This window comes from Oncorhynchus clarkii, chromosome 19 (assembly GCF_045791955.1).
Source record: "Oncorhynchus clarkii lewisi isolate Uvic-CL-2024 chromosome 19, UVic_Ocla_1.0, whole genome shotgun sequence".
Lineage (NCBI taxonomy): Eukaryota > Metazoa > Chordata > Actinopteri > Salmoniformes > Salmonidae > Oncorhynchus > Oncorhynchus clarkii.
Window position 1 is genome coordinate 28107868 of NC_092165.1, and position 19426 is coordinate 28127293.

General features: G+C 41.3%; 2 protein-coding genes across 6 annotated transcripts in view; one reads left to right on the top strand and one right to left on the bottom strand.

The window, feature by feature from the left end:
- The window catches only part of LOC139375006 (spectrin beta chain, erythrocytic-like), a 50677-nt gene extending 45319 nt beyond the window's left edge, over positions 1-5358 (top strand). For 2 of the 3 annotated variants that reach the window (XM_071116343.1, XM_071116346.1), the window contains 5 exons: positions 123-272; positions 415-695; positions 2818-2991; positions 3289-3331; positions 3575-5358. In XM_071116343.1, coding sequence (XP_070972444.1) covers positions 123-272; positions 415-695; positions 2818-2991; positions 3289-3331; positions 3575-3772 — 846 coding nt within the window. In that variant the 3' untranslated portion in view covers positions 3773-5358. The remainder of the gene's footprint in view (positions 1-122; positions 273-414; positions 696-2817; positions 2992-3288; positions 3332-3574) is intronic. The other variant, XM_071116344.1, reaches the window with a different exon arrangement.
- A 250-nt stretch (positions 5359-5608) lies between these two features.
- The window catches only part of LOC139375008 (synaptosomal-associated protein 23-like), a 43989-nt gene continuing 30171 nt past the window's right edge, over positions 5609-19426 (bottom strand). For 2 of the 3 annotated variants that reach the window (XM_071116350.1, XM_071116348.1), the window contains exons 3-8: positions 14035-14076; positions 13890-13938; positions 10787-10904; positions 10409-10582; positions 9985-10129; positions 7544-9467 (exon numbers count right to left, since the gene is read on the bottom strand). In XM_071116350.1, the coding sequence (XP_070972451.1) occupies positions 9405-9467; positions 9985-10129; positions 10409-10582; positions 10787-10904; positions 13890-13938; positions 14035-14076 (591 nt within the window). In that variant the 3' untranslated portion in view covers positions 7544-9404. Of the gene's footprint in view, positions 9468-9984; positions 10130-10408; positions 10583-10786; positions 10905-13889; positions 13939-14034; positions 14077-19426 lie in introns of all 3 variants that reach the window. The other variant, XM_071116349.1, reaches the window with a different exon arrangement.

The following is a 19426-nucleotide window of genomic DNA, read 5'->3' on the forward strand; positions in this document are numbered from 1 at the left end:
CCGGTTTTTATCCTGATGTCCCCATTTTTCATATAAACAAGTGCAGTGTGTGTGTGTATCTATGCCTTACCTCTATTTGCGGGTGAAAATGACTCCATTCTATGTCTGTGTCTCTCTCTCAGTTGGAGCTGTTGGAGTTGAGGAAGCAGCAGCAGGAGATGCAGCAGATTGTAACAGAGGAGCAGCAGCGCTCACAGATGGAGAGCAGGAGAGAAGACACTGGGTTTGCTGAGGACTCTTCTCAGCTCTACACCATTGAAGAGCAGACACTGGTTCGTACTGAGCTAATGTATGCTGACAAAATGACCATCTCTGACAATATTATTCCCAATCTGTATATAAGGATATTATATTGATTATACATTAAAAAATATATATATATCATATTCCCTCTCTCCCTCACTCCTTTCCCAGCCTGCGTCTGGAGCAGTGGTGGAGGCAAGTTCAGGTCAGTTGGAGGGGACAGCAGGTGACTCCACAATGCCCATGCTCTCTGAGATGCAGGAGGCTGGCTTGCAGGAGGCTAGCTCTCTGGAGCTGCTGGATGCCTCTGTGTCTGGACAGACCCTCAGGGAGGGGGAGATCAGGGCCACTACCCTACCCGCTGAACCCCTCAGTGCTAAGGCTGTTCTGCAGGAGGGCATGCTGGGACGCAAACACGACCTGGAGGCTGCTGGGAAGAAGACTTCTAACAGGTAGATACGAAAATGATTTGCGTAGAATTCAGTTATTTTTTAGGTCACACTTTAATTGGATAGACCAGATTTTATATCTGTAGATGCTCTACAGAAGGCCATACAATCAACAAACTATCTGCTCATTAACAACTTCTTGCTACGGCTATGGTTAGGGTTACGGTGAAGTTTTGGGTTAGGATAAGGGTTAAGGTTAGGGTTAGAGCTAGGGTGAGTAGATAGTGGAAAGGTTAGTGAGTCTGTAGTGCATCTATAGATGGACTATCCACATAACGTGTAACATTCTTGTTATCATTTGGGGTATTATAAGAAGGTACCATTGCACTCACTCGACTGCGGGCTACATTTGATCAGATCCGCGCTAACCAACACCCGCACAAGGGTTGTTTTGGCGGTGTAAGAGGTAAAACTGTGTTAGAACCATCAAATCCACAAGTGGCTCCTTGCTTTAGCTTGTTGTGGACACTGCCATTGGATGCAATGAAACCACCCAACTTTCTAATCGGACAAATCCTATGCAGCCACGTATTCTATTGTCTACACCTCAATTAGACAGATAAACATCCCCCGTCCAAATGAACATGAAAACATGCCTTAAGAGTCAACTTTCTATTGCCGTTTTGAACATCTAACTTGCTAGTGATAATAAGGAAGGGAGTGGTTTGTGACATACAAGAGCAGCCGCTCATCTACATCACATGACCAAAAGTATGTGGTCACCTGCTCGTCAAGCATCTCATTCCAAAATCATGGGCATTAATATGGAGCCTCCACTCTTCTGGGAAGGCTTTCCACTAGATGCTGGAACATTGCTGCGGGGACTTGCTTCCATTCAGCCACAACAAGATTAGTGAGGTCGGGCACTGATGTTGGGCGATTAGGTCTGACTCGCAGTCGGCGTTCCAATTTATCCCAAAGGTGTTCAATGGGGTTGAGGTCAGGCCTCTGTCAAGTTCTTCCACACCGGTCTCAACAAACTATTTCTGTATGGACCTAGCAATTTCTGTATGGACCTTGCACGGGGCATTGTCATGCTGAAACAGGAAAGGGCCTTCCCCAAACTGTTGCCACAAAGTTGGAAGCACAGAATTGTCTAGAATGTTATTGTTTGCCGTAGCGTTACGATTTCCCTTCACTGGAACTAAGGGACCTCCCCAAAACATGAAAACAGCCCCAGGCCATTATTCCTCCTCCACCAAACTTTACAGTTAGCATTATGCATTGGGGCAGGTAGCATTGTCCTTGCATCCGCCAAACCCAGATTCCTGTCGGACTGCCAGATGGTGAAGCGTGATTCATCACTCCAGAGAACATGTTTTCGCTGCTCCAGAGTCCAATGTTGGCTTGCTTTACACCACTCCAGGCGACGCTTAGCATTGCACATGGTGATCTTAGGCTTGTGCGCAGCTGCTCGGCCATGGAAACCCATTTCATGAAGCTCCTGGCGAACAGTTGTTGTGCTGATGTTCCAGGGGCAGTTCAGTAGGGAGACAATTTTTACGCGCTACGCGCTTCAGCACTTGACGTTCCCGTTCTGTGAGCTTGTGTGGCCTACCACTTCGCGACTGAGCCGTTGTTGATCCTAGATGTTTCCACTTCACAATAACAGCACTTACAGTTGGCCCGGGGCAGCTCTAGCAGGGCAGAAATTTGGCAAACTGACTTGTTGGAAAGGTGGCATCCTATGACGGTGCCACGTTGAAAGTCACTGAGCTCTTCAGTAAGGCCATTCTACTGCCAATGTTTGTCTATGGACATTCCCTGTCTGTGTGATCGATTTTAACACCTGTCAGCAACGGGTGTGGCTGAAATAGCCAAATCCACTAATTTGAAGGGGTGTCAACATACTTTTGTCTAAATAGTGTATTTGTCAGCTCATACCGCAGTTACACCTCCAAAACATCCGCTATGCGGATATCTGCCAACACAGGTTAGCGCTCGATCGGATTGAATCGAGGCCTTACAGTAGATAGGATATAAAGTATAGTTCAAATGAATACCATTCAAGTTCATGGCTCTACCGCAAGATAATTCAAATAGTTTGGGGTAAGCTTGGGATGCCTATGTATCTTGGTTAAGGTCTCCTCCAGCTAAATGTGTTTGTGCTCCTGTCCTCTCACAGGTCCTGGAACAACCTGTACTGTGTGCTGAAGCCTGGTCAGCTGTCTGTCTATAAGGACGCCAAGAGCATCAGCCATGGCTCCACCTACCACGGAGAGGACCCTCTGTCGCTCGGCAACGCCAGTTGTGAAGTCCTGACCAACTACAAGAAGAAGAAGCACGTATTCAAACTGAGGCGAGGATCCCGGAGTCTCTCAGTTTACATAGTTCACATCAGTGGAGGCTGCCAAGGGGAGGAATGGCTCATAATAATGGATGGAACGGAGCGAATGGAATGGCATCAAAACGCCTGGGAACCATGTGTTTGCTGTATTTGATACCATTCCGCCCATTCCGCTCCAGCCATTACCGCGAGACCGTCCTCCCCAATTAAGTTGCCGCCAACCACCTGTGATTCACACGCTCCGTTAATTGCACTTTTTGTTTGAATTCCGTACTGAATGTTGTTCATTTTGGGCTGTCTCTCTTCCAGGCTTGGCGATGGTAGTGAGTACTTGTTCCAGTGTAAAGAAAAGGTGAGTTCTTCATGCACTTCTAAATACTCATGTTATACTATATCAGTCAGTCAATCAGTCAGCAAAATGCAGCTCTGTTGAACCATCTAAAAGATCAGCTTTCTGCTCTTTCTGGAATTAAATCACAAGTATCTGTGCAGCTGTGTTACATCTGTCGATGTATTAGGAACGTTAATCTTGTAGCAATCTTAACCCCAACACCCGAATGCAATGAAATATATTGAACATAAATGGTTATTTCAGAAGGAGCTGGATCTTTGGACCCAGGCGATGGAGAAGGCAGTGAAGCCCCTGGCGCAGGAAGAGGTAGGACCCTCAGGGTCCGCAGGGGCCCGGGCCCACAGCTTGCCCCCTCCTTCCTCCTCCACCACCACAGAGCCAGCGAAAGACAAGAAAGACAAGGAGAAGAGGGGATTCAGTCGCTTCACAAAGAAGAAGTGAGGACTGACTGACGATATTTCCGTCACATGGGCAGAAGTAGTGTACAATCAGTAAGACAGATTTTTATCACCTTAAAATATAGATTTTTTTTTTACAATAAAATACATGAGATATTGTAGTTTTTAGATTCAAACCTTCGCTCATGCTGCGGAGTGTATTTACAGCCAGTGTATCAACGCAAATGTCCACCTTTTTCTTTCTCTTTTTGTTTCCTCTTTGACTAAATATGCTACTTTTAAATAGTTAATTAAAAGCACAGGAATGTTCTTTTGACACTCAACCGAAGAATGTTTGTAAATTTGGAGCTCATATCATAAAATCATCAGGTTTGGGTATGGTAGCTATTTTCTTTGTAGAGCTTTGTAAATGCTATTTTAGCTAATTCAATGAGAGGCCTAGTGTTGCCTGAAAGAGAGTGAGACATTGTACAGTGCTGCACAGTACAATACCTGCATGCACGACAAGTACAACAGCAAGTATGCAAACTAATTGTCCTATGCACTGTGAAAGCCAAATAACATTACCGAAATTGGATGTTATAGACTGTTTTAGCTGAGATGATGAAAGTAACACAATTGAAAGACAATAATGATACCTTATTATTGTCGTGCTTTTACCTAAAACAAAAATCAACTCAATTACTTTCAAACATGACTTTTACCAGAATAGCACTGTGGCCATCTCTGTTGCTGAGAACTTGAAATAGCCTATGCCTAAAACACCTGTGTATCGAATCTCATATCTATATGCAGTACCAGTCAAAAGTTTGGACACACCTAGTCATTCAAGGCATTCTCTCAACCAGCTTTGAATGAGGTGGTGTGTCCAAACTTTTGTCTGGTACTGTATCTAAAGATGCATGTTTTTTTTATTTTTTATATGGTGCTATAGTGTTGTGATATTATTCGGGCTCTTCAATCAGCTCTGCTTTAGCCAACCTCCGCATAGCGGTTGTTTTTGACAGTGTAGGTGATGGAACTGTGTTAGATTTGTCAAATCCACATCCTCTATGCGAGTGTCTGCTATTGCCGGTAAACGCTTGATCTGATTGAATCTAGGACTCACACTCAAACTAGACCAACCCAATTGGTCTTTTACTTTGGACTGCAGAGACATATGCAACTGATTCTATCACACTTTGTTTGGTTTCACTCAAAACATCTTCAATTACATAAATCGGAGACAGAAATACTTTTTTAGTCTGTCAAATCGAGGATAAAAATTGGGGGTCAATCAAATCTAAATTGCTTTTCCAAAACCCACACAGTATGAAAATTCATAATGGAAGAATGTGTCAAAATGAATGTATGTATGTATGTATGTATGGAAATACAGAAAGCGTTGAAGACGGGTAAAGACAACGATGTGCAATGTGGAAAACCAGAAAAAATGTATTTAATTTGAAATCGACCGTCAGAATATTCAAATTTCATTTTTTTCCCTCAATGACATTAGTCAAGTTAATGATACATATTTTAAAAAGGAATCCATTCTCAAATATTTTCTTTTACATCACCTAAATCTATACATGTACAGTATATAATGGAACTAGGAAAATATACTCATACATTTGACTACTGACAGTCCAACATTGTTTGTGTAGTTTGTTTTTCCTTTGTATCAGGTATACCCCCTTCCTTTGTGCTGGTTGGTTGGTTGCTGGTGTGCGATATCGAATGCCAAAACAAAATGACCTATTTACAGAAAATATTCAGACCCCTGGACTTTGCCCACATTAAGTTACACCCTTATTCTAAAATGGATTTAAAAATATATATATATAATTATTCATATGTACATAAACATACAACCCTATAATGACAAAGTGAAAACAGGTTTTTAGAACATTTTATTTAATACATTTGCAAAACAGATACCTTATTTACAAAAGTATTCAGACCCTTTGCTATGAGACTCGAAATTGAGCTCAGGTGCATCCTGTTTCCATTGTATCATCCTTGAGATGTTTCTACAACATGATTGGAGTCCACCTGTGGTAAATTCAATTGATTGGACATGATTTAGAAAAGGCACACACCTGTCTACATAAGGTGCCCACAGTTGTCAGAACAAAAATCAAGCCAAGAGGTCGAAGGAATTGTTCGTAAAGCTCAGAGACCGGAATATGTTGAGAAACAGATCTGGGGACGGGTACCAAAAACATTTCTGAAACAGGTCCAAGAACAGTGGCCACCATCATTATTAAAATGGAAGAAGTTTGGAACCACCAAGACTCTTCCTAGAGCTAGCCGCCCGGCCAAACTGAGCAATTGCAGGAGAAGGGCTTTGGTCAGGGAGGTGACCAAGAACCCGATGTTCACTCCAGCAGAGAGCCAGAGTTCCTCTGTGGAGATGGGAGAACCTTCCAGAACAACAACCATCTCTGCAGCACTCCATCAGGCCTTTCTGGTACAGTGGCCAGACAGCAGCCACTTCTGAGTAAAAGGCAAATGACAGCCCGCTTGGAGGGCACATAAATTACTCTGACCATGACAAAAGATTCTCTGGCCTGATGAAACCAAGATTGAACTCTGGACTGAATGCAGAGTGTCAAGTCTGGAGGAAACCTGGCACCATCCCTATGGTGAAGCAAGGTGGTGGCAGCATCATGCTGTGGGGATGTTTTTCAGTGGCAGGGACTGGAAGACTAGTCAGGATCAAGGGAAAAATGAACAGATCAAAGTACAGAGAGATGCTTGATGAAAAGAGTGCTCAGGACTGGGGTGAAGGTTCAACTTCCATCAGAACGACCCTAAGCACACTGCCAATATGACACAGGAGTGGCTTTGGGACAAGTCTCAATGTCCTTGCCAGAGCCCAGACTTGAACTCGATGGAACACCTCTGGAGAGACATGAAAATAGCTGTGCAGCGGCGCTCCCCATCCAACCTGACAGAGCTTGAGAGGATCTGCAGAGAAGAATGAGAGAAATTCTACTAATACAGGTGTGCCAAGCTTGTAGCGTCATACCCAAGAAGACTCGATGCTGTAATTCCTGCCAAAGGTCCTTCAACAAAGTACTGAGTAAAGGGTCTGAATACGTATGTAAATATATATTTTTGTATACATTTGCAAAGGTATCACAGTTGACAGTGCATGTCAGAGCAAAAACCAAAACATGAGGTCAAAGAATTTTCCCTGTTTTGCTTTGTCATTACGGGGTATTGTGTGTAGATTGAGGTAAAAAAAAAAGAATTTACTCCATTTTAGAATAAGGCTGTAACGTAACGATGTGGAAAAAGTCAAGGGGTCGGAATACTTTACGAATGCACTGTACATGTCACATTGTAATCAATTTTGACACTAGAATAAATGTTTTACTGAAATTGATACTACATAGGTTGTGTCCAAAACGCAAAGTTGCTTTTTTGGGGTAATCACTCTAAATCGAATTGACCCCAAACCTGCTACACATTGCCTTTTAAAATGTACTGGCTGTACTGTCCCTCTAGATCCTTCATCCATTACACTTTCCCACCCTCACATCTACTCACCACATACTAAACTCAACGTCTTGATCTTCCAGTCCTCTGTGTAGTGGTTTTTAAAATCAGCATTTTCTACTCTCTACAGACTATGTAAAATATCCCAAAATGTTGACAGAAAATGTCTATTACATTGAGAGGTGAACTTGAAAATAAACTCATAAACCGATAGTTTGGAGTTACTGTATGTTCCCCCCAGGCAACACACACACTGGGTAGAGAGCAAGGTGAGCAGCAGGGTCAGCCGACCATAAGGGTGCCTTGCTTGAGTAAATTCAAAGCTCAATGAGGTTTTACTGAAGAGTTTAATGAATTATACAAATATAACAACTTTTAAACAGAAAGAACAAATCTGTTGCTGAAATAAAAAAAAGGCACTTTTATTATGTTAAACAATCATCCAGACAGAACAAGCTGTGTTCCTCGACATATTCAAACTTAAAGAGGCCGTTGCTGAGTTTACATTACAGTCGGTAACCCCACATTGGTGTTGAACCAACAGCATCAAGACAGAAATATAATGTAGCAGTAGCATTAACGACTAATATTAAGACACTCTGAAGTCTTTCAGTGTCACTTTGGTTTAAATACAGCCTTGGATAACAGTCTAGTTCACTCTGTAGGAAACCAATAACTGACCAAAAGTATACCTGAATGCAGAAGAAAATAACATTTTGTTTGACATTTTCTTACAAATATTTATAGGCGAAAGTAAGGAAAGAAACTGATGGGACATTTCTGGATGAGTAGGTTACTGACAGAAGAGCCGTTTTGGGGACAAGGCTGTTACAACACAGCCACTTTGCCCTTTCCAAGAAACAGGCAGTAAGGCCTCTCTCAGGTGACAACGAGGCAGTTCAAATGAAAATGAGTGAAATAACATTGAGATGAAGTACAGCACTTGATCCATTGGTGGCAGAGGTGTAGCCTGGTCCCAGATCTGTTTGTACTGTTACCAACTCCATTGCTCATTGTAAAGCAAATGAGGAACAAGGAGTTTTGCACAAACAGACAGACTCTGCTAGCCTGAGTGCCAAACCATGCTAAGATCTTCCATTAATATTAGTTGTTACTCTTGATCAAAGAGGTATTGCTACAATTCTTCCAGCATAGAACTTAATAGATCAACCATTGCATTAAAAAGGGGATAAATGGGGGGGGGTTAAAAAAAGCTAACTTTATTTGAATAATTAAATAGGCACATCATTTCAAACAATAACAATTGGATACAATTACAATAATTACAAGAGCCAGGAACCAAATTACAGGATTTAAAGCAGGGGTGTTAAACATACGGCTGGATGGGGGGGGGTCCAGAAAACTCCATACACTTTATAATGACAAATGACCAAATCGAAACTGTAAAGATTAAATGGACCTACATTTATACAGTTTCTTGACAGTGTTCAGCTCGCCAATAAATCACCGAAATGAAAGCTAGACAGTCAGGGAGCATCGAAAATGCCAAAAGCACATTTTGACGGTGAGGAAATATAACCGATTCTCAGTGTGGCCCTCCGGACCTCATTAAAGATCAAATGCGGCCCCCGGGAAAAAATGTGTTTGACACCCATGACCTAAAGCGTCATCTCTCACAACCTTGCCCTGCATACCCCGAAGCGGATACTGCCGCTGTGACACCTTTAGACCTCCGGGGGGCGACAGACGCATATGGCTGTGAATCTGGTGGCGTTCCACGTTATACTCCTAGAACACACGGAGGATTATCAGGGCTTGTATAAATAAAGCATTTCAGGGTAGGAGTGCTGATCTAGGAGCAGGTCCCCTGTCCTGCACAACTTCTCCCACATTAGGACTCCTACTCTGTGACGCTTTATGAATATGGGCACAGATCTCACAACGCCTGGAGAAGTGATTCACCGGGTCACATACTAGGGATTGGGCCCCGGGCGAGGACTTTCATCTAGTCATAAAAGGCACAATAAGAGTGTGTGTGTGTGCATATTTACATATATCATTACAGAGAAGGCAAGTGTGGTTCAATGGGTTTTTGTGCTGGTTGATTATCTTTGTTCAAGGTGTGCGTGTGAGTATGTATTGTATATTTAAACACTAGTCTGTACATGTGTGCACATGCAAGCTGAGACAGAGAGTCAAAGTGGATGCTGAAGCGAGAGCAGGTAGGTCTACTTGATGAGCTTGTTAGCTCGCTGGTTGGCTTCGTCGATACGTGCTTTGTTCATGTCCGCCTGAGAGAGAGAGAGAGACAGTACAGACACCAGGTGAGAGGTGGATGAACACGTCTACATTTCCATCACTTAGTGCAACAGTAGCACTTCCTTGACAGTGGAGGCCAACGTTAGGCAGCCTCATGGTACACTAGAGAAATATACCACAGACTTGACTAAGGTATCTGAGGTGTAGGAAGGTGAAAGACTAAACTGTAAAAAAAAATGTTTTAATAATCTCTTCACACTTAAATGACTGAAGTTTGCATTGATCTAACATGGTAAACTTTTGCTCACAAAGACCTCCAGAGCATACTGGTGACATCCATGGCTACGTTTATACAGGCAGCCCGGTTCGGTGTTTTGTCCAATCACAGATTTTATTCAGAGCTGATCAGATTTGTCCAAAGACCAATTAGTGAGAGAAAAAAAAAGAGAAGATAGCCCATAGAAAGAGAGCCTCGCAGTATAATAAAGCCGTAAGGAGTGAGGCAGTGTATGGATTGGATAACACAGCCCAGCTATGATGACAACCCACCTTATCTGTGATGCGGTCGATATGTTTGTTCTGCTTGTCTATCTCAGAGCCCATGTCCATGGCCATGTTCTTCAGGTTGCCTATGATGCTGCCCACCTGGTCCAGATTCTCCTCCATCTCATCCTCCCGAGCATCGTTGGTTATCCTGGGGGAGAGAAAGGGACAAGTTACATAAATATCTAATAATCTCATACGCATTTTCATGAGACTTCTTGCTCTTGCTTGATAGCCCTAAACCCTTTGATTTTACCAGATCTGAAGGGTCTAGATAAGTAAAATCAATGTAGCGATGGACCTTCCACCATATTGCCGGCCACCTTACAGATCTGCAAACATTGAAAGGGCAAAGGAAGCAAGAGTGACTTGGGACCGGCTAATAAATTCTAACTAGGTGTGTATTATATGGTTGACTGGTTTCACTCACCTCTTGACGTAAGGTCCCCCCGTGGACTGCTGCTGGTTGGCCTGTCCATTACGGATGCCTGCTGGTTGAGTGGACACCACCGAGCTGTCCACTCCCTCTCCTCCACCTGCACTGCCACCATCACCCATTCCCCAGGTACGCTTGTACTTAGAGTCATGCTCTATGGACGTTACCCTGATGGACAAGATCAATAAAAGTAATTCAGTCCGCCAATCAAATCAGGGGACAACTTCAGGGGAAGATAGATTAAAACATGCTAGGAAACTGTGAGAGCTATCACTACAGAAGGTACAGTACAGAAAGTTACGACGACTCATTTCCAGCGTAGCAGACAGAAGTGAGGTTAGGTAGCTGAAAGGTTAGGTTACAGTTTGCTACCTGTCACAGGGGCAGACACAGAGGCCACAGCACTTGGACAGGTCAGTCAGGTTCTTCTCAGCCTGTCTCATATCCTGGTTGATCTGGTCCATACCCTCCTCCGTACGCTTCAGTTGCTCTGTTACACAAACAGAACATCAAAAAGATCCAGCTCAGGGAAATGCAACATTAAAAACAAATTACTGAAATGAAAACCTGGCTTGTTTTTTTTTTTGATGATCAATGATGATGATGATGATGATCAATGACAGTGTCTTCTCAAGGGCGATTCCACAACAGGAAGGCCCAGAAATATATTTGGTATCTTAGATTGCACTGGCAATTCTCACGTAGAGACTTTGGGGAGGAAGGATGTTTGATTTGCGTTTTACAAATCATGATGAAAGTAGCCATTTTAGGCCCTTTTTAAAACTACTCCTTATAGTGTGCCCTAAAATATGGAGAATGTCTAGATTTAGAAATACACATTCAATTTATTCAACATGACCATCTCAAAAAGTACCCTTTTTGATTTAGTAAATGTTTTGACATATTTTAGACAGTATCAGGGGTCGGAAACGAGCGGCCCGCGCGGCAAAACCTGCCCGAAAGGGATGTTTTGTTTTTAGATTAAAAAATAATTTAAAAAAAGACTAGAATCACCAGGAAAATTTGTTTAGTTTAGGAAATGTTCCCAAGTATTCCCACAAATAAAGTTAAATGTTTGTGTCTAAATGGAATCAAGGTATGAAATTGTTATTTTTGAAATACAATTTCTTATTGGGCTTAGTTGTGGTCAACTTACAGTGCACAAATAATTATATTTATGTTCAAGTCTAATTAAATTCTCTCTCCCTGTAAATTCAATTTAATTCAAATTCCAGGTTCGTCTCAATTCCAATTGTAGGTACATTCCAGTAATTCAATATTATCCCCAACAATTCCACAAATTCCAATTAGAATTCAATTCCCTCAGGTGTATCATATCACTATTCAGACAGCATAGCTACAGTGGGTATCAGAAGCATTCCCCCACCCCTTGGATTTGTTCACATTCTGTTGCGTTACAAAGTGGGATCAAAATTAATTTCAATGTGATTTTGTTGTCCTTGATCGACACAATACCAAAATGAAAAGAAAAAAAAAAGTGATTACAGCTGTGAGTCTTCTTAGGTAACGAAGAGCTTTGCACATCTGGATGGTGTAATATTTGCCCATTATTCTTTTAAAATAAGGGAGGCTTCACTTGGCTGGTTCTCGAACACGTGCAGATCAAACGCACCGCTGGAACGCCGAGTAAGGTGTTTCCGTGTCCTGGTAAACGTGAAAGATGACGCAGAAAACCGGGTGTTTTAACCGACGTACGCTTACTTCGATCTTGACTGTACGCCGATTAAGGTAGGCAGAGTAAGGCGTTTGCATGACTGTTGCATAATCTGCCTACTGCCATAAGCAGTTTAATATTGAATTATTAGTGTGCATGTAAACATACTCGAGGTGTTGGGGGATCATGCCTAGACAGCAATTTTCAAGTCTTGCCATAGATTTTCAAGCATTTACCAAGTGATGTGTTGTGTTTGAAGTTATTATTATTAGTGGTATGTACAGGATACACATGGTATTCACTGTCCAATAAAATGCTTACTCGCAGGCATTTAGGCCAAACATTTTATTCCTTTGTGGTGTTTTTATGCAGTATTACTGTAGTGCCTTTGTTGCATACAGGATCCATGTTTTGGAATATCTTCTGTATACTTTAATTCTTCTTTTCACATTTAGGTCATTATTCTGGAGTAAGTACAATTTTGTTGCTCCATTCTCAGTTGTTTTCTCCCTTCATAGTCTTTGAAGCCCGCAGCTGCTTTAAAAATGGCCAATGTCCTCATGGTGACACCACTTAAGCAGTTTCCTTCCTGTTCTGTAGCTTCAGAAAGACTATCTTTGATGTGTCTGTGTGGTTTAATACATCATCCAATGCATAATTATTAACTTGACCATGCTTAAAGAGATATCCAATATCAGATTGTATTTATTGTTACCCTTCTACCAATCACTCCCCGATCTTTGTAGTTGAGTCTGTGCTTATAATGCAATACTTGACTGAGGGCCCTTACACATGTATGGGGTACAGAGGAAGGGTTAATGTAATTTATGTGATATGCAAAGCCAATTTTTACTCCGGAACTATTTTACCCGTGCCTTAATAAAAGGGGTGAACACTTCCACAACAGCTATATGTTATTTGTTTTTATAAAATGTTTTGACATTGGAGTATTTTGAATAGATCAATGACAAGAAATCAGAACTAAATCCATTTCAATTCCACTGGCATGCATTTATTAGAATTGTTTTGATCAAAGTGGGGTGAATACTTATTATATACTGGAAATATAGAAATACAAGTTGAAATGATTTAGAACAAATCCTGTAGCCAATGTTTGATACTATGTGCATTAATTCCATTTACTGGGAAATGTAAAAATACTGAATTCAAATTAAACAAAATGTTTTACAATTCCAATTTAAAAAGTCAGTCTAATACCAATTCCAGAACTTGAAGATTGTTGAAATTTGAATTCAGTTTTACATAAAATAATTAAAAATTAAAATGGCCCAAAATAATGTGATATAAATGTAAAAATAATATTTAAAAATCCTTCCTCCCAGTGAAATGTCTATGTGAGAACTACCAGAACAATATGAGATGCAACTTTTACAGGAAGAACCACTGTGTCATACCGCAGCACACACATGTTATTTAATTGTCAGCCATTGTTGCCATTAATGCAAGTTTGACCACCAGAGGGCATCTTTGAGAAGCATTTGATAGCCTTCAATATTGTCTGTACTAGAGAATTTAAAACCTTAGTATATGGGATTGATTTTAAGAAGTGTAGCCTAACATTCTAGTGTTTCTACAACAACAAAAAAACCCTCAGGGGTTGAAGCAGTGGCACAGGGTACCATACTAAACCACACATTACCTCTAAATCCCACAGCATAATCTCAAAACTTTTAGTTGAGCAACCACTGTAACATAAATATTTTTGGAATCGCCCTCTAGCAAAAGATGGCGTTCCAGAGCTGGTACTTGGTAGTGGTGAACCATGTATCTCTGACTCACCCCCCTGTTGGTCCAGCATTTCAATGGTATTGACACCAGTCTGCCTGCTCTGTGGACACAAGAAAAGACCACAGTTCAGCACCACATCAGGAACTCAAAGACCACAGTTCAGATAACTTATAAGGGCAATAACAATCTTTCTCACCTCCTCAGCCATCTGTAGCATCCGCCTGGTGCTCTCCAAGGACTGGGAGAGGACAATAGAGGAGCAAAGCAGTAATGTTACAAGTAGTACATACAATATACAAAGTATTCAGACCGCTTCCCTTTTTCCATGTTACAGCCTTGTTCTAAAATTGATTAAATCCATCTACACACAATACTCCATAACGGCACAGCGAAAACAGGGAATTGTTTTTGCAAATGTATTACAAATAAACAGAAATACCTTACATTTACATAAGTATCCAGACCCTTTGCTATGAGACTCGAAATTGAGCTCAGCTGCATCCTGTTTCCATTGATCACCCTCAAGATGTTTCTACAACTTGATTGGAGTCCACCTGTGGTAAATTCAATTGATTGGACATGATTTGGAAAGGCACACACACACTTGTCTTTATAATGGTCCCACACTTGACAGCAAAAACCAAGCCAAGAGGTCGAAGGAATTGTCCGTAGAGCTCCGAGATAGGATTGTGTCGAGGCACAGACCCGGGGAAGGGTACCAACAAATGTCTGCAGCATTGAAGGTCCCCAAAAACACAGTGGCCTTTATCATTCTTAAAATGGAAGCAGTTTGGAACCACCAAAACTCTTCCTAGAGCTGGCTGCTCGGCCAAATTGAACAATTGAGGGAGAAGAGTCTTGGTCAGGGAGGTAACCAAGATGGTTGTCCTTCTGGAACGTTCTCCCATCTTTGCAGCACTCTACCAAATCAGGCCTTTATGGTAGAACGGCCAGACAGAAGTCACTTCTCAGTAAAAAGCATGACAGCCCACTTGGAGTTTGCCGAAAGGCAAACCATGAGAAACAAGATTTAAATCTTTGGACTGAATGCCAAGCGTCACGTCTGGAGGAAACCTGGCACCATCCCTAACGGTGAAGCATGGTGGTGGCAGCATAATGCTGTGGGGATGTTTTTCAGCGGCAGGGACTGGGAGACCATTCAGGATCGAGGGAAAGATGAACAGAGCAAAGTAGCGAGAGATTCTTGATGAAAACCTGCTCCAGAGAGCCCAGGACCTCAGACTGGGGGCAAATGTTCACCCTCCAACAGGACAGCGACCTTTAGCACACCGCTAAGACAACGCAGGAGCGGCTTTGGGACAAGTCTCTGAATGTCCATGAGTGGCCCAGCCTGAGCCCGGACTTGAACCTGATCTCTGGAGAGACCTGAAAATAACTGTGCAGCAACGCTCTCCACCCAACCTGACAGAGCTTGAGAGGATCTGCAGAGAAGAATGGGAGAAACTCATCATATACAGGTGTGCCAAGAATGTAGCGTCATACCCAAGAAGACTTGAGGCTGTTATCACTGCCAAAGGTGCTTCAACAAAGTACGGAGTAAAGGGTCTGAATACTTATGTAAATGTGATATTTCATAATTTTTCTATACATTTGCAAACATCTCTAAAAACCTGTTTTTGCTTTGTCATTTTGGGGTATTGTGTGTAGATTAATACGGGGAAAACGACTTAATCCATTTTAGAATAAGGCTGTAATGTAACAAGAATGTGGAAAAAGTCGAGGGGGTCTGAATTCCTTCCGAATGCATGAACATGACAGCTGGACAGACATACGTCAGTGTCTTTTAGGGGTACAGGCAATCATGAGCGGATGCTCTAGGTCTAGGAAACACAAAGACTAGGTTCTATTGGTCTAAAATACAACAATGGCCTCATTTTAAAATCAGTTAGGCGAGGAAGAGACACGGTATACCCCGTGACTAGCCCAGTTTACTGTGCCTGGTCAGGCGAGGTAGAATAATTCAAATCAGGCAGGAACCATCTCCCTCCCAGCAGCACATCAATACACAACATAACAGCAGCAGCAGGTGACATGGCGTAATGATGGAATGCAGTCAGGTGAGACAGAGGACCTAATAATAACAACAAGAGAGGCAGGACAGGACTGAGCGTGAAAGACTCTGAAAGGTGTAGCCTACAGCAGAGGAGCACTAGGAGGTAGAGCTAGGAGAAAGGATGACTCAGGGTATGACGACTTCAGCAGTATGAGCGGCTACACTATGCCACCTCACTAAAATGGCTTAAGCTAACAGAGTTGAAAATGATTCACCCCTGACATTTCTAAGCTTACCTTGTCCGAACCACTCAAAACTGTGTGTGTGTGTGTGTGTGTGTGTGTGGTACAGTAAGAGGTTACTGTGACAGTTTACCCCAAGCCATGTTGTCCTAAACCCAGCACATAGGTATCAGTCTGTCAGTCAGGCAGCAAGGAGAGAGAGAGAGAGAGAAAGAGAGAAAGACGGAGAGAGAAATTCAGGTTGGTAAGACGAGATAAAGATTAGAATCAAAATGTCAGAGGACCACACTATTTAGTATAGTGTTAATAGAACAGTTTTACTAACCTGGACCTGAATAACTTCTTTGCTTAGATCAGTGTTTTCCACTAGCGCCGGCTGTCGGCTACACAATCGTTTTCAGCCGGGTACTTTTCCCACAGATTAACTAGGCTACTTTTTGTTTACAATTTGCAAGTCAGAGAAAAAGTATGCCCGAGCCCTCTCCCACTAGAATGAACGATATGCATCTTCTAGCAATCTAAGTGAGCGTGTTTCATATGCAGCCACAAAGTGCTGGCGCATAGGCTTACTGTGCTATGATTGACGAACAGCAAGCTTGACTAGTTTATAAATGGTGTCGTACTGACTGAATAAAGCCGATCTCATATCCTTCCCCATTCATAAATCATATAAAATGGACAAAACTGTGTTGTCCCGATGCGTTACAAGTAAACTAAAGATTCTAAAGATTCTAAACTAAAGATGTTTGTAGTCAGTAGCCTACCGAATCGGTAAGAAAGCTGTACATTTGGCGCCATAATTTGCGCTGGTAGGCTTTTTGGTGATTACCTGCAGATAAATTATGAAAACATTTGATAAAGATGTTATTCACGCAGTGAGGATTCACCTAGGCCAATAGAGAGAAAATATGGTCCAAAATATGATTGTTAAAAGCCAATGATACTTGTATGGTATTTTCAAAGATATTATATGGGTCTACTATTGACAATGGAGACGTCATGGCTTTCTGTGGAGCAAAGCCATTGATTAGCACCCGCTTCATTCTTCAATCATACCTGTATTACAGATAGCTGAGAAAATGCCTCTTAAAAAGGAAGCTTGAAGCCTGTGGAAGTTGGCAGACTTTTACAGGATTCTTTAAGAATAATCTGTGGGTCAGTTACGTTTTTTATTTTATTTTTAATGAATGACATACTGCAATTCACAAAGAGTTGCCAACACTTGTTGACGGCGGTCAAACCGTTTAGACATTCTCCAAGCTCTGATGGTCATTAGTAGCCTACCAAACTTGCTAACTGCCTGGTGCTCAGCACTCTATTGTCCCTCTAATCCCTCTGACATCAATGCAAATGTGATCAAACAATTAATGAGAGCCCATGTTTCGCAAAATGTCTATAGGCTATGCGGGAGAAAACAGAGTGATGGCTGCTAATAGAAAGAGGAGGACCCCCATGAGCTTTCTATAGGCTAGGCCTACTATATTTATTTCTCAACTTTCCTAATATTAAGCACATTGCTTATATTTACAACAGGAGTATAACCTACCTGGCTGGCAATTAAAATAAACCACGGGAAAACCATTCAAGTGTATAGTAGACATGTATTTTTCCCATTGCCAGTTGAGACAGGTGCATGATAATGGTCCATTCTAAATCAAAACAAATTTCACACCTATATTATTTAGGTGTATGTGAAGACCAGAATAAATCAAGAATAGTCTGATGGGTGACAATATTAGCCCATCACTTGTGAACGATGCCCAGATTGTGTGGCGTAAGGAAAGAAACAGCACATTCATTTTTTTTTGCAACTTTCTCCAGTCTGTCACTCACTTTCTCCAATCAGTCACTCACCTGGCCTATATGTTTTGATAAGGTTTGTATCACAACTGGCCAAATAACATCTTAAATTTAAAACACATTAATCCGCTTTACAAGGGGTGTAGAGCCTAACTGGCTCCCCACAAGCGCTCCTTATCACCAGCCTCCTCATTGTCAGCATGCTTTCTGCTTAACAACACCAGGCCCTAATGTCACTGACAAGGAACCAGTGCCAGTGTGTTCCAATATCTAAACTAATATATATATATATATATATATATATATATATATATATATATATATATATATATATATATATATATATATATAATATATATATATATATATATATATATATATATATATATATATATATATATATGCCAGTTAGGCTCTACACCCCTTGTAAAGCGGATTAATGTGTTTTAAATTTAAGATGTTATTTGGCCAGTTGTGATACAAACCTTATCAAAAACATACATACATACATACATGCATACATACATACATACATACAGCAAGCTAGTTTCAAGTTTTATGGAAGTTAATTTTTACCGTAAAAATGCACCTTTATAATAAAGTAATTACATGTATAATCTCATTTGCGGTCACTTTTGAGAATGGTGTTTTTCAGCTAATTGATTGCATTTTGGAACATTCACACTTAGAGCCTACTGCCGTGTGCGTATTGGTGAACTCATAAAGTGAAGAAATAGCCTAATAGTTGATCAACATTTTAAGCTAAACGTTCTGATCTGTTGCGTCAGCCACATTGTTTAAATAAGTTGTTTTGATGCTAGTTGTTGTATTAATTTGGGATCTATCGCATCCCACAACTTTCCCAGACTATGTTTGGTTATTTATTTCTCACACAGAATACAGTAGGTTAACTTTTGTACTATGGGGGGATAGTAGATTGACATAGGCTACTTCTTTTGCTGTTTGTTAGGCCTACTCATCTTGTTGGCTGATGAAAAGTAAATGTGGACAGTTCTTCCAAAGTCTTCAACATGCACCTTTTTGATACATTTTTATTTTGGGGTGTGGTTACCCTTTAATTCAAGTGTGCATGGCCTAGCAAAAGGCTGCTGTTAAGCTGAGTTGAAGCCACATGTGATGGTTGAGTTTGCGAAACAGATACCCACTGGATTAATGAAAAACAATCCTGATATCATTCTGCCAGGTCAACATAGGCTACATGGACTGTCAAGTCATGACACAGCCTGAGAGAAGAGGACGCGCAAGAGAGATAGAAAGCAGTTGCTTTGCGAGGTATCTCTAGCTGAAAATAAATCATCTAAGTGATTAATGGTTGGTATTTAGCAGTCATAAAAGTATGCCATATTCCCTTTTGAACTACTGAAACTGTGATTCTGTCAGACAGCAGCTCTATAGAGATGAGATGATGCCTTGGAATAAAATAATGTAAAATTAAACAAATCATTTAGACAAATATTCTATTAAAGTAATGTGAATAAATGATGGTTAATAAGTGATGAGCAGTAATGGGC